At 40.9% G+C, this 19,490-nt stretch overlaps 1 protein-coding gene across 3 annotated transcripts in view; it reads left to right on the top strand.

Moving 5' to 3' along the window:
• The first annotated feature begins 1,758 nt into the window (after positions 1–1,758).
• The window catches only part of sphkap (SPHK1 interactor, AKAP domain containing), a 36,123-nt gene continuing 18,391 nt past the window's right edge, over positions 1,759–19,490 (top strand). For 2 of the 3 annotated variants that reach the window (XM_026191849.1, XM_026191847.1), the window contains exons 1-3: positions 1,759–1,886; positions 9,556–9,658; positions 10,865–10,975. In XM_026191849.1, coding sequence (XP_026047634.1) covers positions 1,774–1,886; positions 9,556–9,658; positions 10,865–10,975 — 327 coding nt within the window. In that variant the 5' untranslated portion in view covers positions 1,759–1,773. Of the gene's footprint in view, positions 1,887–6,726; positions 7,127–9,555; positions 9,659–10,864; positions 10,976–19,490 lie in introns of those variants that run through there. The other variant, XM_026191848.1, reaches the window with a different exon arrangement.

The following is a 19,490-nucleotide window of genomic DNA, read 5'->3' as shown; positions in this document are numbered from 1 at the left end:
TCCAATCTAGAAAAAGTTCCCACATCTTCAAAATCAGCTGGGGATTTTGGTACAATAACTTTTGGACATTTAATGAAGCCATGTGAAATTTACTTTCATATAACGAATGAAAAAATGGTTTCAAACCCAAATATAAAATGCAGAACTTGTGAACACGACTTTCCCTTCCATAAGCTACATTAAATGCAGCATGACAGAGAAAACCACACAACCTCTCCAAACATTCATCACCAAACCTTTCACAATTCAATGATATTTCCATTTAATTTTACAGGGGCAATGTAATATTTCCAGTACAGAGAATCAGGTTTGTGTATCATTTTTAGGCCTAGACTATGTTAAAACAAAATACACACACAATACTGGATTGGTCCAATAATTTACACTAGGGCTGCAGCTATTGATTATTTTAGTAACTGAGTAAGCTATTGATTATTCCATCAATTGTTTAAATATTCAGATAGGAAATACTTTTGTCTTATTAATGAATGAAGAATGAACTGGTTCTAATTTTCGCAATGTTTTAAAGTTTAACTTCACATCTGTCAGAATAAACCTAAACCCTTTGTGTGTATATTGAAATTACCTGAAATTACCTTTAAAGAAAACACTTTCTCAAATGCAAAAATATATCAATAATCTCAAGTACAGTAAAAGGTCAAATCAGATTAGATAAGATATACATATAATCTAAATAAGGCATAAAAAATGTATCTTTACTCTGTCTTTATGGGAGGCTTTGTGATTTAATAGGAGACAGGTTTTTGGCGTAGACATTAATGTTAATATTAATAATAATTCACAACCCTCAGGTTAGTGGCTAATAGTTTGATGGCCCATGTACATTCTTGTTGGCTTTTGAAATTAATGTGGTCTAGCACATCCCGTGCCCCCCTTTAGACTCACCCCTGTTTGCTGCAGGTATTGCTTCCATGTAAAATACACCTGACCCATCCTTCACATTTGGGGAAATGAAGGATGCATTTGTCGGCTGCATTTGGAGCAGCCTTTGAAGTGGGACAGCCTTCGTCGCCTGGCTGTGACGTAATCGGCCTTCAAATGTGGCCTCAGAATTGGGACACAGCTAGTGTTCATCAGTTAACTGGAAAAAGGTATTGCTACAGTTAGCTACAAATCTCTCCTTTACTGGTATGCTATAAAATGACAACAGGTTGATTTCAGTGACAATGCTAAGCTGGCTGGTTCTGATATATTAATCCCAATAACTATTTAAAATATGGTTTTACAGTCACTGGTTAACGCTACATCTGCTAGTTTCGACATTCCTCGATCCTGCTAGCTATGCTAACAAGACAACTGCCCCAACTCTGACTTCAGGTTCGATCACCTGACAGCAAACACAACTGGACAAGCTAGGACAACTAAGTTAACTAATTTTAAATATTACAATAAACTCTATGAAATATGATTCCAGTAGAAGTTATGTAATTTAAGTTTTTTTGTGATAGTCCAAGCAATAAAAGAAGGTCAGGCACAGGTTACAGTCCAAAAAAAGGTTTTTTATTTCACCCAAATACAAACTTGGTTAAATTATACAAAAAAATCTCAACCTTGGGCCCATAAAGGAGGTCAAAGCAACCAAACTCTAGTTAAAAGCTAGCACAAAACAATACTACTACTACTAACTCTAACAAACTGATGTATCTAAAGGGGAAATTTAAATAGTAGCTGATTAGTCCACAAAGTCGTAAAAAAAGGGGTAGAACACACAAAAACCGGACTGAAACTAACATAACAAATTACATTCCCCCCATGATCCAGAGTTGTGGTATGACCCAATTAGCAGGTCTCCATATAGGCTTGCTCCGCCCTTTTTCCCACTTCTTAGCTCATCAACCAAAGGACCTGGAGCAGCTGCCACTGAGGTAACTCCGAAAACAAAGAAAGATTAAATCATACGCCCAACTGTGTAAACTAAAATGTCCGTACTTATTTTAGAATACAGTATAATATGATTGTATAAGTAAATTAAATCTAAACCGAAACCAACCCTTTCTTACTCTGTAAATTAAATACTATATTTAAAGAAAGATAAATCTAAGTGTAGTGTTATGTAGTGATGGTGAGATGAAGCCTCATGATGAACTGAAGCTTTCCATCCAATTGGTCGACTCATGGTTCGAAGCATTGTGATGATTCATTTGCTCTACTGCGCCATCAAGTGGACAATTCAAGTGAAGCGGGCTCTTTGATTATAATGATGTGTAAACCTTATGTACATCTGGATAATGACACAAACTAGTGTTTGGTGCTTCACTTTTTAATAAACTAAAAGACAGAAATCAGATTATAGGATGTGTAGTGTTGTTTATTTATATTTTGGTGTTTATCATTTGTGATATTTATTACTGTGTGCATACTTTATTAGGAGAGACAAAATTTAAAAAAAAAAACATCTCTTCCTTGCTGGTTCCATCGAAGAAGAAATGCACAAGTAACTATGTAGCACGTACGTAATCCAATTCCACAACACATGGGGAATCAGCTGTTTTCCTGCCCATGTTATTTCGAATCTGGCGCGAACCGATGAACCAGTCCCTGAATCAGTCACGTGGTACGGACTGCCCGCGAGGCCTCGAACGTCACTGCATACGTAATCAAAGCAAGCCTCGATACGCGCTTCAGAAAAACGCCCCCGCGATTACCCGACGCACGATTCGAAGCTTCGACACACAGGACACATCACTAGTGTTATGTGTAAGTAGCACTGAGATGTTTGATAGATATTACCCAATATGTGTGGCTGTAACTGCAGCCATCACAGTCTCTCCCAATTAAGGCCAAACTAACAGCACTGATCTATTTGGTGTTAAATTTAATAATAATTATTAGGGATGGGTATCGTTTAGGTTTTATCCGATGCCGGTGCCAAACCGGTACTTTTGAAACGGTGCCGATGCTTAAACGGTGCTCAAACCGGTGATTAAAGAATGGAGAACACAAAATTGGTCCAAAACCCTCTCATGTTCAGCTGTTTTTTTTTTTTGTAAAAAGATAACAATGTTAGCTTTTTCTGCAGCTATAGGGGATTTATGGCATCACTCTTGGCTGGAAGCAGTGCTTAAACAATGGAAAAGATAACAAAAGCATTTGTGAAGATTCGATGTTTTCAGTTTCGTTGCAACTGTCTTAAATTCAGTTGTGTAACTGTTAGATGCTGCTGCCTCTGCCAAAACAAGGTTTATACTTCTAAACAGGGTTCAACAAATCTCAGAATTACACCCTTGACTATAGAAAGATTTACTGCCCTTTGATCACCTACTACTGTTGTGTTAGTTTTAGAGAGATGAAGAAAATCTCAAGCAAAAGGCCTGGGTAAGCTCAGATGAGCCAGTGTGTATGATGTGCTGTCCAACCACTTCTAGAGATAAGTGTTCATACTTTCTCACAGTGGTTACTCTTTAAGATGGAGCAAAAAGTCCGGGATCACAAGGAGCGGTGTGATTGAATTGTACAAATGGTGCACATGTTTAGGCAAGCTCTTCACAAAGCTATTTATGTTGCAGTCAGTAGTTCTAACAAAATATGATCAAAGATGGTGTGCGCAGAATGAGAAAAGAGAGCTCTGAAGAAAAGTTCCGACCCTTCACATCGCAGCACACAAGGCCCACTGGTGCATTGAAGGGATGGAGAAAGTTTTTGGATATTAAAGGAAGTCCTGAGAAGGAAGAAGTCTTCACGAGGAGAGAGTGTGTGCGCGTGTTTGCTTGCATGTGTGTTAGCGAGTCTGGATTCAACAGTATGATGATTTTAGTGGCTGCAGTGTGTGGTGTCGTTGAATTGCAGTGCTGACTGGTCTTTTTATTATTGTGGAGGCTTATTTTCACATTCGTAGTCAAAGTCGCTGCATTGAACTTATTCTGGGTGAGATGGGCAAGTAGTGGTGGTTGTAGCTAGGGAAGTAGTACAGGTCATCTGCTAATCAGGAGGTTGGAGGGTTGATCCCTGCCTGCTCCAGTCTCCAGTTTGGATGCATAAGTATCCTTGGGCAAGTGATACCCAAGTAGCCCTCCAGTGCATTGATCGGAGTATGAATGGGTGAATGATACATGTTGCATAAAGCACTTTAAGTGCTTAGAGTATGAAAAAAAGCTAATCTAAGAACCAGTTCATTTACTAAAACAGAACTATTGAATCTAATGCGTTGTTTGCCAAACTTATAGTTTCTAAATGATCTAACTCTTATTAAATTATTTTAGGTGTCATGCACAATTCCGAGGTGTTCTATGGTTCTACTACACCTATTGAGAACACAATATTAGACACTCTAAGCTGAGGCTTAAAACCTGCCATCAAAGACGGCAGACAGAAAAGTTCTAATCTACATGACAGTAAACGCAGCATTTCATAAAAATCGCATGCTTTGCTGTGACACCAGAATGCTTCTTTCTTCTTAAATCTGATATTAAATCTATATTTAGAAAGTGCAGGTGATGGCGGGGAGTAGTGTAGTGATATTCTATGTGGGTCACCTTTTAAGGTCACTCATGCACACCGCCCAACAGCAAAGTCTTAGATGACGTGGGAGTTTCTGTTCTGCTGAAAACCAAGATACTCTTCGACACTATCCTCCATACTTGATAACACAGAGCTGCACTGGAAATGCATGAAAATATTCTGCATGCTTTGTTTTACTACACACAGAATAATGAAACTCTAAAGCCCGACTGATGATGGGATTTGTTTGTTTTTTTAAATTTACATTATTTGCAGTTATTCTGTTGACCTGTGAGCTGCATGGGTTTCCCTTATGTGTTTTGCTTTGCCTGTCTCTTTGCAGAATTGTTTGTTTATTTGAAAAGATTCAGGGAGGACAAACTGCTTTTCAACAGAAGAGAAGCATGAAATTAGCTGGTACCGTACATAACCAGGGAGGGCATTAACAGTTGGTGAGAAGTGCTGGCTAATGCAGGACTGTTGCTATTTATATCAGAATGTGGAAGAAGCTTTGGATGGAAGCTGGCTGAGCAAGACAAGTTTATAGGCACTATCTATATGTCTTCATTAATTTTGAATGCAGAAAAGTATGGATGGGAAAACTTCATTTGAAACACTGAATACTTTATCATGTGGGTTTTTTCTTATTTTCTGTATGCTGCATGGCCAAGACTGCTACTACAGAAATTAGGCTTTGATATTGTTAGAGCTGAATGAAAGCAAAGGGTAGAGACGCAGACTAATTGCGGGATGCTGATAACAGCATAAGATGTATTTTCTTTGAGCACAAAAGCATTCCCTTTGGTAAAAATGCTCCTTTGAGCAGAGTGAAGGAGCCCAACTCTTTAGTCACCATACAAATCTACAACAGAATCGTCTTTTCTCCTCCTCTCTTGCTCTAACACGCAGACAAACACATGGTATAGTGTCAAATTAAAAGACCAACCCTTGACCTTACGGTGATGAGATCTACTCTAAGGGAGCATTTTGCTGGGTTTGCCCCTTCAGAGATCAGGATCACTTGCAAATCAATGCAAAATAGTTGTGAGTGATCACCTTTACCCTACGATGAAACATTTCTATCTCGATGTTTTCTTCCGGGATGATGGTGCTACCCACCTAAAGAGCATGGTTTGCTGACTAGTAAAAGTCATTATGTTTCAACACACATGAGAGCTGTGAGGAAGCCAGAAAAAAAAGAAAAAAAAAAACTGGATGAGGGAATCCTTTGGAAGTGTGGTGTTCCTTCCTTCCAGTTCGAAAGACTTGCAGAATTGGTGTCAAGGTAGATTTAAGCATTTATGACGGCACCCAGTGGCCCAGAACCTTACTGAAACTCTTAATGCTGGGTTTTTCTGGAACTTGTCACTCCTTTGCATCTCATCAGGACACCTGCTGTCTCAGATCTTTCATATCCACCACTTTCTTCACTTTTTCTCTCCTTTCCAGCAACATTATTCTCACTGCAATAACAGAACTGAAGGTCATGGTTCTTTCACTCCCTAGTCTGGCTTTTGGTGACCTCCTTGGATCAAAGGGTGGAACATTAGTTGATGTCAGATACAGATATATATGTATTCAATAGTTCTCTCAGTTGGCAACTACCATGTGATGTGTGTGTTTGTGGTATAGATTCTGCCCCGTGTGTCATAACAGGCTTAAAGCTACAACCTTTTTGAAATGTGTAAAGGATCAAACGCCTGTTTAAAGTGCTCCTAATGACAAGCCCTCTAAGAATTATAGCCAGCTCTGCAGTTTCTTCCGGCTCTGCAGATTCATTTAACATTTTCCACTGTTTTGGATTTGCTGCCAGCAGCTTTAGGCTACTATTTTGGTTCACTCTCCTGGTGCTCATCAGCATAATTCCCAGATGCACTGGCAGCTGTCTTCCAACAAACAAGCTCTGTCAAATGACACACTACCTGCACAGTAACAAACAGCCACAAAGTGAAGCATCCGGTTAAAAGGAGACTGCTTCTCTCTGGGGTTAATTGAGATAAAGCTAAAAGTGCTGAATTTTTCATTTAACATGAACCAGAGCTCCCAGGGGAATGCTTGTTGCCCCTTGCCTGCTGAATGTGTAAACTGTCTGGGCACCTGGCTCGCCATTTTGACATTTCGGGATAATAAGTCAAAAAATTGTGCCTGCTGTTGGCTGGGATGCTCGCAAGTGTCAAAAATAATTACCGCCAGTAATCAAAAGCAGACAAAACAATTACACGCTTTAAGTTTAACAAGCTCGATGTGCTCGTGCATGGACGCGCGCGCGCTCTATCCGTGTCAAATGCCCTTGCCTGCGTCGTGCACCTCGTTACGTTTGATCCACGGGCTCCTGCGCTTCCACACGGCACAGACGCGCAGAGCGGACAGGCAAGCGCTGCTGCTGCTCATTCTGCTGCTGATTCCACGGGGGGGGGGGGGGCTCGTCACAGTCCCCATCCAGTCACGCTGAAACGGTGTGGGATTCCTTCACTCCTCGATCAGGGATGCGCATCTGGACCGGAGAGTGTCCAGGGGACAATTACGCGTCAAAGCGCTCCACTGTACCTCTTGTCATCCTGCCCCCGCAGAGGAAATAAACACGTCGTCTGAGGACAGTTTGGCTGTTTTCTTTTTCTTTTTTTTTTAATACAATGGCAGGCGCAAAGTGCCTTCTGAAGACGCCGAGGTAAGACGTCTTAATTATAGTACCTTTAAAGAAAAATAACACATCGACGACCACATATTCCAAAACGAAATCTGTCTGTGCAGCAACTGATTTGAGAGCATGTTGTTCAGACTTTGTGGTGTTTTTCTTTCACTCGAGTGGAACTTTAATGTTTTTTAGGGGGGCTTCGCACAGAATTTTAATGTGATATTTTCGGATATGGTGTTTTAGGTAGTTTAAGTCTACCTACAACATGTGCCAGTGCGGCGTGTAATTTGTTGTATAGGCTCCAGGTGTACAACGTGGGGATTTCAGTGCTGTGCAGAGTGCTTGTTTACTGTGAGGGGGAAAAACGCACTAAATCCATGCAGTGTGACACCAGAGCTGCTTTCAGAGAAGGCTATTGGCTATTGCCAGTGCTCTGCCGTTAATAAGGTGTTTTACCCAGCCTGGCTTAGTTGATAGAAATGTCTGACAGTGGCAGCAGTCACGTTTCCAAATTTATTTATTTTTTTGCCCCTTCTTGGTAAGTTTTAGTCTTCTGCTTCATGTAGTCGAAGGTGAAATTGAAGGCTCGTGCAGTCTATAGATCTTAATTTGCCACGCTGGTTATTTTTAGTTGTGGAATCTCAAAGATAACGTCAAAAGTTACCAGCTTGTGGACCAGTAAACTGGCCCGCTCATCCCTGAGCATGAAATCCTCAATCGTACAAGCTTTCATGGTGAATTACAGCAGCAGACCCGGGGAGGGTGACGTGTCTAAAAACCAGACATTGCAGGGGGTTAATTGTGTCCTCACTTCAGGCTGATGCCTGTTGGTTACCTCGGGCCCGGGAGCACTTGAGCGCACATAACTGTCAGTCATCACCGTGTCGTGATGGAGAGGTCGTTAGGTGCAAAGATTAGAAAGCAGGTCGCGCGTGACAAATCATTTCCCCTCGTCTTCAGTTTTCTGTGATAAACGCTCATCGTGTGCATGAAAACCACCAACAAACCGCTTTATGGCGTTTTTCCATTTTCGTTTCTTTCCCTTTAAAAGCGTTTTCCCGCGTCCATTTTTCACCCTGCATCCATCTAGTTTTGTGCAAGCATCCGACAAATTCACCGCAGAATCGTGTGTGTGTGTGTGTGTGTGTGTGTGTGTGTGTGTGTGTGTGTGTGTGTGTGTGTGTGTGTGTGTGTGTGTGTGTGTGTGTGTGTGTGTGTGTGTGTGTGTGTGTGTGTGTAATGGGTGTTTTGATGTGCGCCTTGCAGACACAGCAGCCTATTTAAAGCACGTCATATCCACTTATCTCCAGTAGCCTACATTATTTTTATCTTATTTTGTTTTTTTCCTAGTGGTTCAGGACATTCACAGCAAACTCATTTTTCTGGTGACAGTTTATTTACATCAGACATGTTCATTAACTGCAAACGGATACAGTTGTGTGATTCCCCCGGGAAGAGGAGGGGGGGGGACTTTGGAAACAGAATGCTTTTAATTTGCTTTGAAATATGTGGATTATAGAAAAAAACAGCTGTTCCTATTTAAATATGCACCCCCAGCCTCTTCATTTTCCAAATTGATCCTCATAAATGCCATTCCGGATAAGCTTCGATTTGGCTTATCTCAGTGAAAGCATGCATAGAGGATAATGACGCCTTTCTGAGATTTTGGAGTTTGCGGTGTTTCGTCTCGTTGTGCACTCTGACAGGTACGCCCGTCACTACAGTTTGTCCAATAATTTTGTCCTGCGCTCCAAATAAAGGTCACATGTTGTGATCCTTTCCTGCTGCTGCTTTCCAAGTCAAATTTTTGGATCTGGCACAGAAGCTCTGATGTTTGGACGGTGCACTGCCATTGCTCCATGCTTGTTTGATATTAGTTTATTTCAGATAATGGAAACCACTTTAGAGTCTTGTGAATAGCATGAAAGCCTCCAGCTAAAAGCAACAAAGGTTTGGCTTTACATTTATGCAGAATGTATTTGTATATCTCATTCTGGGGGAGAAGACCACTTTTTTTTTTTTACTTAACAAATGATGCGATAAAAGGGGTCTTGACATCCACAGACAATAAATAAATAATAAATCAACTTCAGTTATTCATTAGAAATGTCACTTTGGTTGGATATAAACTGTTACATTTTCTTGACTGTAGGATCAGGGCTCAGGCATGGGTAATGGCTTTGATCCTGTCTCGTTGGGTTATGAAGGGTCGAGCTGAAGTGAATGAAGTATTCGGTGCAGAATATTGAAATGCATCTCCCGTCTGACAATAACTGTTTGCTTAATTCAACAGATGAGTGTCCCAGCTTTACAGTTTGAGCAAATGTGACAGTCAATGGGCCGCTCCAGTAAGCCCAGATAACCGCTCTTTACCGATTCCAGATTTTTTTTTTTTTAAAAAGGGAAGTCTTTGACGAGAACTCGCTCTGACAAAGTCAACTCTGTGCCCTTTTGCCTTGCAGTAACTTCCAGTCGTCTGCCATGTTTGAAGGCTCAGAGTCTATCGAGGTGGAGGGAGGCAGCACAGAGAGCGCAGTGCCATCGTCCATCAGCGCCTGTAAGAAGGTAAGACTGGGTGTTCAAAACCTGTCTTGGTCATAGCATCTTGGATATAACAGGATGGGGGGGGGGGTTGCTTGTTTCTCAGCTCATGTTTCTGTGCACCTGTCTGTCATATTTGCCTTTCCATCAGTCTATATGTTTCTAGCAGTGCCAGAAATTTTCATTTCCTCCTCCTGGGTGCCAGTGATGCTCAGGGGTTGTGTAATAAGAGGAACAGTCAGGCCCCCCGGGTCAGCCCAGTAGATTTATCACATCCCAGTGCCACAGAGACGGGACGAGAAATAATACAGATCAGTGGGCTGAGGTGGTGGCTTAGATTGAATTTCCTTTCAAAGTGTGTGTACCGTAGATCTTTTGGGTGTGTGTGCCTGACTGTACATTATGTATGTGTGCTGGTGGAGTCTAATTAGCCTACTGCTCATGTTCTTAACTGACTTCCACCAAAGTGTCCTGTACAGACAGAAGGTGATATCTATCTTATAATTGGGCCTCTGGCTCCGCTGACCTGTGGCAGCAGCCTTCGATATTATCGCTCTCGGTGAGATCAGCTGACCCTGCGTCACTTTTACCTGGCTGAAGGCCTGCACAGATGGCCTGTTCCAGAGGGTGCAAGCATGGGGGGACATGGCTTGTCACTAAAAATACATAGTGAGAATGAACAACGCAGTCACGTGTCACAATAATTGCACAAGAATGCTATTAATGGATAAAATGTGATTTTAACCTTTTATCTGCTGCACTTGAGTAGTACAAAACAATCTTCTTTTACAAATAAAAGATCACAGATGCATTTAATGAGGTCAATACCAATTACTGTCATAAGAGGATCACTGATTTTTGCAACTGAGAGGTTATTAAAACAGCTTGGCCAGCAGTTACAACACACTAGATTATTACGGAGAAGAACATTATAAATAACCAGCTGCGTGATTTTACGTTTCATCCTAGGGTTTCATGAAAATATCACCTAAGGGAGGACACTATCTGTGACTGCTTAGTTGACAGATTTCTGATGCCTAGCTGCGGACACTTAAACTGAAATAAATGTCCTAGAGAAAGGTCAATTGATCCCATCCTCCTGAAGGGAAAGCAGAGTGGCAGATGAAAGTGGATGGGTGACTCAGAAAGTGTGTGTGTGGTGGTGGGGGGGTGGGTGTCATTCGCTGTGTGCGTTGGTGCATCTGAGTAGAGTTCATCTGTGTGCTTCAGGTTCTGTGCAGTAACAGTGTGCTGGACTCATCGGAGTACTGGCTGAGGAATGAAAAGGCTCTGTGCAGACTGGGCCTGCTGGATGACGACATGGAGGGCGGCTGCACCATGGTGAGTAGCATACACGTTGGCAACAAAGTCTGACCACATCGGCTCTAGTGTTCAGTCTTTATGTTCAGCGATGGAAAGGAAACGGTTTGAAATTTAAGGCAGGAACGATGTGAAGGCCCATCTTCAGTCTGCTTCCACTGAGCGTGTCTTTAAAAACAGATATTTTACAGCAGGCTCGTGGTAGCTTCTTGTTGCTATTTAACTGAAAGGTTTTGCTCATAATCTACTCAGAAACTTTGAGTAGATACAAACTGCAGCTCTATTCTGCTTTCTGCTTTTGAAAGCTCACTTTAACGAGCAGGGTCTTTGATAATCATTTATCACTTTCAGTGACGTTACGTCTGTCGCGTGAACACTTTTCGCACGTCATTTCAATTTGCTGTTTTGTTCACTTTGTGAAATTGTAAATTAACAGAGTGCAAACACTGAGTGGAAGCCTTTTATTTTCCTTAGCGTCACTCTGTCTTATGAATTGTAAATTCAGTATGAATTACATTCAGGATTTGCATCTGTCAGGGGCTAAAAGGCACTTGGTTCTTGTTCGGGAATGGCCGGTGTTTGATCCTTCAAGCATATCAGTTCAATTTTACACCATCGTTGAAATGTGACATAAACTAGATCAACGCTCTTAATAAAATGCTTTACCCCGGAGTCTCACAATCTTTAATGTAGGTGGGACTCATTAAGGAAAGTAGCTGAAGTACACAATCTGTTCTCTCTAATAACACCAGCTGTTTCTCAATAAGAATGGCATATTCTTTCACGCTGTCACAGCCTAATAATAAGTCTACATTCAAGCCCCTCCGGGATAAAATTAAATTTCTTACCTTCAGCTGCAGATTATCTTTTGACTCCCTGCTTCTTGACTTTTTCTTTAAAAAAAAAAAAAAAAAAAAATCCCATTTATATGTAATCTACACATATTTACCAGGAGAATCCAAGCAACACTTCTAAATCACCGGTCACATCTTGCAGCCTCATCTCATTGACTGCAGGACCAGCTCTATGGACCAAAAGCTGCTTTGCTTTCCACGTCTACAAGTTCTAATGATTCTGTCAGTTTATAGCACGCAGGTCATCTGCAGCGAGTTGTCATTATGTTTTTATACATGATGTACACATTCAATGTCATTTTCTGTCTGAATGGTACTGCATCCCACAATCACATAAACAGACAGTTCCCTTGTGCAAAGTTGATGTTGGATTGCACCGATTTGTGAATAACAAAGCCAATATTTACGGGATTGACTGTCCAACATGCTCTGTCCACTGAATATTTCCAGTAGTTTTTGAAGTGGAATTTAATTTCCTGAAGTGCATTTTCTGATGTGAGGAAGGGCAGTCGTAGAAAATATCCCAAACTGATTCTCCCCAAATCATCCAGATTGTAGGTGTAAATGTTCTTAATGGTTAACATGATAAGCACTACATCACCATGTTAGAATCACTGATAATTATTATTATTATTTTATTATCGCCATGCTAAACTGCAGTGTCACAGACCTGCCGTGGATTTTTATTGTTTTATTGCTACTTCTGTTGCTCTCAGTTCACAGCACATTTTTGAGGTTAGCGTTGGGGGTTAAAGTGGGATTTGACAGGTGTGTCTGCAGTGAAACACAACAAACAGTAACAGGGTTTTCAAGCCTTAGCTAACCAGTGCCATTGAACTTACTGCAGTTTATCCTCGCTACTGAATCAATACACGAGCAAGAGTTACTTTTAATTTCTATAATTATCTCTGTCACAGGCTAAGATGGTCAGTTTTATGTAGCTAATGTAAGTGGCAGTAATACACCACTTAATAAGCAATAAAGTGCTTGCACATTGTTTTCCCCCATCCATAAAAGATGCCTCGAGTGCTTGGTAATCATTACCAAGGTAACAGGAATAGCAGTAATTTAGCAAAGAGCACCGTTCTCACACTCATGTCACACTTCGTAAGTGTGAGCAGCTGCATGCTGAATTGAATGTTCCTGCAACCACCCGACATGAGCGGCATTCTTGTAGATGATGTGCACAAGCTTCGAACAACTGTGTTTTGTCAGTTTTCTATTTCACCGAGATCCCAACATTCCTGTGTTTCACATACTGATCCTGCATTTTTCATCAAAAAGCTGTTTAAGGTCGCCATCAATTTAAGCCAACTTACTTTAAGCCTACTGGGGTTTTTGAGTGTTTGCCTTATAGGAATTACTTAGACATACACTGACCCTTTTTTTTTATTTTTTATTATTATCTTTGAGCATGTTTAATAATAAAAATAATCCAAAGTAACAGAGTTGCAAGATTACATAGGAAAAGAAAAAAGGACGAGATGAAAACATGTCTACTTTAAGTTTAATAGATTTATAGAGGGCTGATGATCTGTACATCGCTCAAAATGCACCTGTTATCCACTGGTTGCGCAACCATGAAAAAACAAGTACATGCATACAGTTTTCATAGGAGTTAAAAGGACAAGTGGCAGCCACTTTCTGCTAATCAGATGCACTTGAATCATCAGCAAGTGTGCGCACCTCTATCAAATCAGAAAGATTGGCAGTTTCTTGGTCTGTAGCATCAATCCAGACACAAACTGCAACACAAGACAATCCAGGGGTGGATGTCGCAGCAAATTCACCTTAAGGTCAGACGGTGTAATGCTCAGAGCAAGCGTAAAAAACCCCAAATGTGTTAAATATTAAAGTTCAAGACAGTACAATTAGAAAAAGACTGAACAAGAACGGCTTGTGCGGGAGGGTTGCCAGGAGAAAGTCTCTTCCTCTCCTAAAAGAAGATGGCAGCACAGCTTAGGTTTGCAAAGTCACATGTAAACTAAAGACCTCAGGAACAGTGTCTATTGGACAAACAAGATCAAAGTGGAAATGTTTGACCATAATGCAGAGCGCCATGCTTGGCAAAAACCAACCACAGCATATCATCACAAACATCTCATACCAGCTGTTAAGGTGGAGGGCTGATTATATTTTGCTGCCAAAGAATCTGGATACCGCAAAATTACTGACCCAACCATGAACTTTGTACAGCAGATATGTCTCTGCTAAGGTTCTGAGTCATCCAGGTCATTTTAGTTTAAGGAGGTTGGAAAGAAAAGCATCTGGACTTAAGAGCTGAAAGGTCTTCAAGGAAACTTATCCAAGAAGCTTCTTCAGTTCTAAGAGCGATTGGTGGAGAGTCCCAGATTTTAAGCCCTATGGGAGTGTACCCAAGTGGGTCCCAAGAGGACCCCCTAATGATCCTCTACCTAGTCACACGAGCCAAGGTGTGAAAACGGGCGTGGGTCACAATCAGCCAAGGTTTCAGGTGAAACCTAGCCCCACCCTATCATGTGATTTTCTGAGGTCAAATGGCCCAAGTTGTGAGTGGGTGCTGAGGCTTCTGGGAAGGGATCTCAAAACTGGATTATAGATGGCAGACAGTTGGTGTCATAAGACACAGGCCTCTGTTCAAAGATGGTCATTCGCAGTGGACATAGATGGCTTCTTTCACTCTTCTCAGATGATTTGAAAGAGGAGTCTGGGAGCATCTGGGAAGTCCAGATGCATTTCTTTCCAAGCTCCTTAGACTTTGCAGAGCAAAGTATTCAAATGCGAGGCTGTCTTTCTGACAGCTAAAACCTGGCCATAACTGGATCGTGCAACAGGACAATGAATCCAAGAACACCAGCAAATGGAGAAAAACAAGAATCAAGTTGCTGCAGTGGCCCAGTCAAAGTCCAAACCTCAACCTGATTGAAATGTGAAGAAAGCTTATATATGCATAAATGCCTGTAAATGATGTGAGGGACGGAGGGACTTTTTTTGCTTTCCATGAAAAGCTGTGTGTGACCAGTGCCAACATGAAAATAAAGACGACTCTGCAGAAGACTATTCTCAAGCTCCTACCTGAGTTTATGCAGACAGTGTTAATTTTTCTTCCATATAACGTAAGCCCTAGCATCTTAATCTTCAGGTTTTGTATAAATAATACAATGGCCATTTGTTTTCTTTACTCTACTGTTTTCTATGAATCAGAGGAAAACGTTAATACGACTGCAAACAGATGAGACCCGTCCCCTTGGAGCAACGCTCTCGGACTGCAACATGACAAATCGCTCTCGTGACTCTCAATTCACCGTTCAGCTTTTCTGCAGCTTGCACAGAGAATCAGTCAAACTGGAATTTACAGTTAATGCCATCATAAAAGAAGCACAGGGATGAAAATGTACTTTTATATACAAATATGTACAGTTTAAACCTTGATATCCAAAGGCCAACAAGTCTATGAGGTTAAGTTTTCTAAGGAATGATCGCTTGAGTGAGGGAAAGGGGGAAAAGCATCAGTGTTTGTGTGTTTAGGAACAGGAGTAGTCTAAAATGAGTGTGGAAGGCCAAAAACTGTGAGCTAAATAAAAGATAAAAGCTCTGGATTTTCTGTGTTTCGCTCCATAATCCACCTCTGGCTGCATCGCGTTGTCACCTTTGATCATTCACTCATGTTTTAATGCATGAAGTCACAGAGAAGTGTCATGTTGCTGCGATAGTCACACTGAATTTCATCACACCCCTGAGTGCTCTGACAAGATGAGCGTTTTGAAGAGAAATGCAGCACCTAATTTTTTTCTCATTTGCGAGGCAAATTGTTGCTTAACCTCTGCGAATTTCTATTGTTCTATCTGCTACTTGCATTTATTTACCAACATGATTTAAAACTAAGCTGTTCATAAAACTCCAGCAATAAAAGAAGAATTAGAGAGAGCAGAAGTCCATATATTTAAACTATTGTCGGCACTTTTCACATGCAGGAAATGTTTCCCAAACTGACACGAGAAGTTTAGGTTAGCCTTCAGAGCCTCTGCCGAACACTTTCCATTCCTCTCTCCATCCATCTTCCCCTTTGAACTGCAGTCCATGTAGGAAAATGACCTATTCATCACGAGACTCAAACACTTCTCACTTGGGTAGTGTGTCGTGTCCTGACCTTTCCCTTCCTGACAGAGAGAGAAGGGGGGGACAGAATAAATATGCCATCGGCCACGGCAGCAGCGCTGACTTAAAGCAGGATCGGAGCAGGAAACAAAACCTCCTTCATCCAAGACTTAAACCACTTCTCGCAGTTTCTTCTTTAGACTGTCTGTCTTTTTTGACAGATTTTTGCTTATGGTGCAAAGCTGTGGTCTAAAGTCCTCCTATTTTTTTGTCTTTATATTAGATTGTGTGTCACTAAGTCTGAATATTTATAGTTGAGGCGAAGATGAATTTGTCTGCTCAGGGGCAACAGTGCAGAGGCATCCAAGATTTATTTCCCTCCCTCTTCCCAAATTGTTTTGAGAGACACTGTATTTCCAAAAGTATCTGCTCACCTGCCTTCAAACGCACATAAACTAGAGCGACATACCATTCTTAATCCATAGTGTGTTGGAAATCTAGTTTTTAGTGCATGTTTATTTAATATTGATTGTATAGTCTTAGTTCAACGTGTAGCTTGGACGGGGTCTTGTTTAGGTGATGTGTAGCTGTCTCTGGAGCTGGAAGCCAGCCTAATGTGCAGTAACACATTTGGGAGGTGTGTAATTTTATGCACTGGCTTAATATCGTGCGTTGGCTTTAGCACAGTGACTTCACAAATTTAAAACAATGCATTTTGAACGTGGACGCACGCGTTTCTCTTAGCCTAGCAAGGTGACAATAGAGATAGTAAAAGCAGTGGAGGAGGAAAAAAAATATGAAAATGATGGCTAATAATGAAATTGCTTCAAAGCACTTATATTTACTGTAATGTCTTATTTAACAGATTTAATATTAGTATGACTACTGTGTTTCTGTGGCTGCGTACCAGAAGGGATTTGGGGTTGGTGATAATAGGATTACATTTCTGGAGAGAGGAAATGGGAGTGTAACTGTACAACAGATGTAAATAGAAATAGCATTGATTAACTTCCTACGCACTCTCATCCAGTGATAAAGCCAAATCATTCTTTGCATTGCAAACTTTGTGATAAACTGTATTGTTAGCTCATCTCAGCACTTCTCCAAATGTGTAGACACAATTGAATGTATGCGTTTCAAAAACTGAAGCATCGCCTTCAGAGACCTGTAACCTACTCTTAGTCATTTTCACCTCAGTCCTTTAAGGTTTGAGATCACTTAAAAGATCCTACTGACATGTTTCCACCTGTATTTACTGAAAAATATGACCCTTTGGTGAATGTATACATCTGTCAACCCAACTGACATATATAGTAAGAAGAATCAGAAGACGACAGCTGTATTTGTCGCCTTTCTGATTTCTTAGTTTTTTTGTGTCACACTTAAATGTTTCAGATCATCAAACAGATTTTGACAAAGCTACTCAAACCTACCTGCCCTGTGTAAAAGAGGATTGTCCTGCCCTTGTCCTCTAAACCTAATGACTGGTTCTGCCAATCTTGGCAGCAAGAACTGCAGTCAAGACATTTTGTGTTAACTGGCAATGGTTTTAATTCAGTCACATTGGAGGGTTTCCCCATTTTCTGGTAGCGAGCAGAATTCATGGTTCCATGAATTACAGCCCAGGTCTTAAAGCAGCAAAGCAACCCCAGAACCATGTTTGCCTGTTGGTATGATGATCTGTTTATGAAATGCTGTGTTAGTTTTACAGCAGATGTAACAGGACTCAGGCGTTCCAAATACTTTAGGGGTTGCCTTGTCAGTCTTAGGATCATCATTGACGGGTCTTTGTTTTTCTCATTGGGACTCTCTGTTGGAAGCCATTTTTGCTCAGTGTCCTTTTTTTATTGTTGAAACACAGACTTTGACCTTAACTGTGACACGTGAGTCCTGCAGTTCTGTAATGTTGTTCTGGCTTCTTTTGTGACCTCCTGGATGAATTATCAATGCACTCCTGGAGTAATTTTGGTGGACCGCCCACTCCTGGGAAAGTTCACCACCTTTCCAAGTTTTCTCCATTTAAGGATAATGGCTCTCACTGTAGTTCAGTGGAGTCCCAAAGCCTCCAGATAACTTTTTCTAGACTGATCGATGTCAGCTTTGTTTTTCCATCTGTTTCTTTAGATCATGCCTTTTGAGATTTTTGAGTCTATTCACTTTGTCAGGTTCTATTTAAAGAATTTCATGATTCAACAGGTCTGGCAGTAATCAGGCCTGGGTGTGGAAAGCTAGCAGCTACCTTTTCATACAGTGTTTGTTTTTGTTTTTTCCTCTCAATAAATGAAATCATAATTTAAAAACTGAATTTTATATTTACTCAAGTTATTACTCAAGTAAACTTGTTTGTGCTGAAACATGTAAGTGGCAAGCGAACAAATACTTTTTCACAACATTGTATGTAGCATTCTTTTAGCCTGGGGCGCTAAATTCAGCAGCTCACTGCCAAGCAGTGATCGTATAACACTGCGTGATTCAGCAATAGAAAGGCACAGCTGTTTAAAATTAACCTCTTTTTCACGTCTGGATTTGAGAATAGTACATGTTGTTGCTTTGTTGTTTGTTTTTTTATTTTAAAGCTATATCTGATCACGCATATCAAATAGGAAGCGACTAAGCCTGGCCAGTCTCGGTGTGCAGCATGTGTTCTTTTCCTTTATGGCCTCGTGGACAGCTGATGTTATGCATTTTATAGGCAGGTACTTAAATGTACGACCACAATTTCAGGCTGTTTATAATCATCAGTCTGTGTGAACAGCATGCCTGTCTGGTCTCAACACCAGCACAGTGTAGCTTGCAAAATTAATATGGCAGAGCCACTGAGCCTTGCTGTTCTCCCCCCCCCCTCAAAAACGTAGTTTGCATTCACCTACACTTAAAATGGATTATAATTAAAGTTGCCAGCTACCGAGATAAGTCAAAACGCATTACAAGAAAGAAATAAAGGAAGCTTGGGACCATGTCCATGTGTTTCCTTGGGACCATGTCCATGTGTTTCCTTTTTTTTTCTTTTTTTTTTTTCTTCTTTTTAATTACACCACCAGTGGAAACGAAGGACATGCAAAATATACCTGCAGGACAACTGCATAAAAAGACCAAAGTAAATGTTTGACAAGTACTACTATTTATGTAGTATTATTTCAGTAATTAGTTCACGTTTGTGGAATTTATTGTTAGTTTTTTGGGGGGAAAGATGAGGAGAAAGCGTAAATAGGGTTGTTCAGGATATATGTATTTTAAGGCACGAGGAAAAAAAAGAGCCACTCTTAAAAGAGAAAGAGGAGACAGCAGAACCAAGAGCAGCAGCAGCTGTGTGTAGGAGGATCAGAGTAGGGAGTAGAGAGGGGGGCTGCTTTGGAGGAACGAGGCTTTGATGGACAAAGGACGCAGAATGTTTGTAATGATTTCTTATATTGACCATGTCTGTGCACATAATGTTGTCTTGAAACTCTATCTGTAATGTGTGTGTGTGTGTGTGTGTGTGTGTGTGTGTGTGCGCACTAGTACAAAGAAAGAAATGTGCTTGCTTGACAGTTTGGCTAAATAGGATTTTATGCATAAATAAGTCAGGACAATTGTACCCCTGTGCAGGATGTGTGCATGCCTGC

The sequence above is a fragment of the Astatotilapia calliptera genome, chromosome 14 (genome assembly GCF_900246225.1).
Source record: "Astatotilapia calliptera chromosome 14, fAstCal1.2, whole genome shotgun sequence".
Classification (NCBI taxonomy): domain Eukaryota; kingdom Metazoa; phylum Chordata; class Actinopteri; order Cichliformes; family Cichlidae; genus Astatotilapia; species Astatotilapia calliptera.
This window is presented reverse-complemented; position numbering and strand designations above follow the sequence as displayed.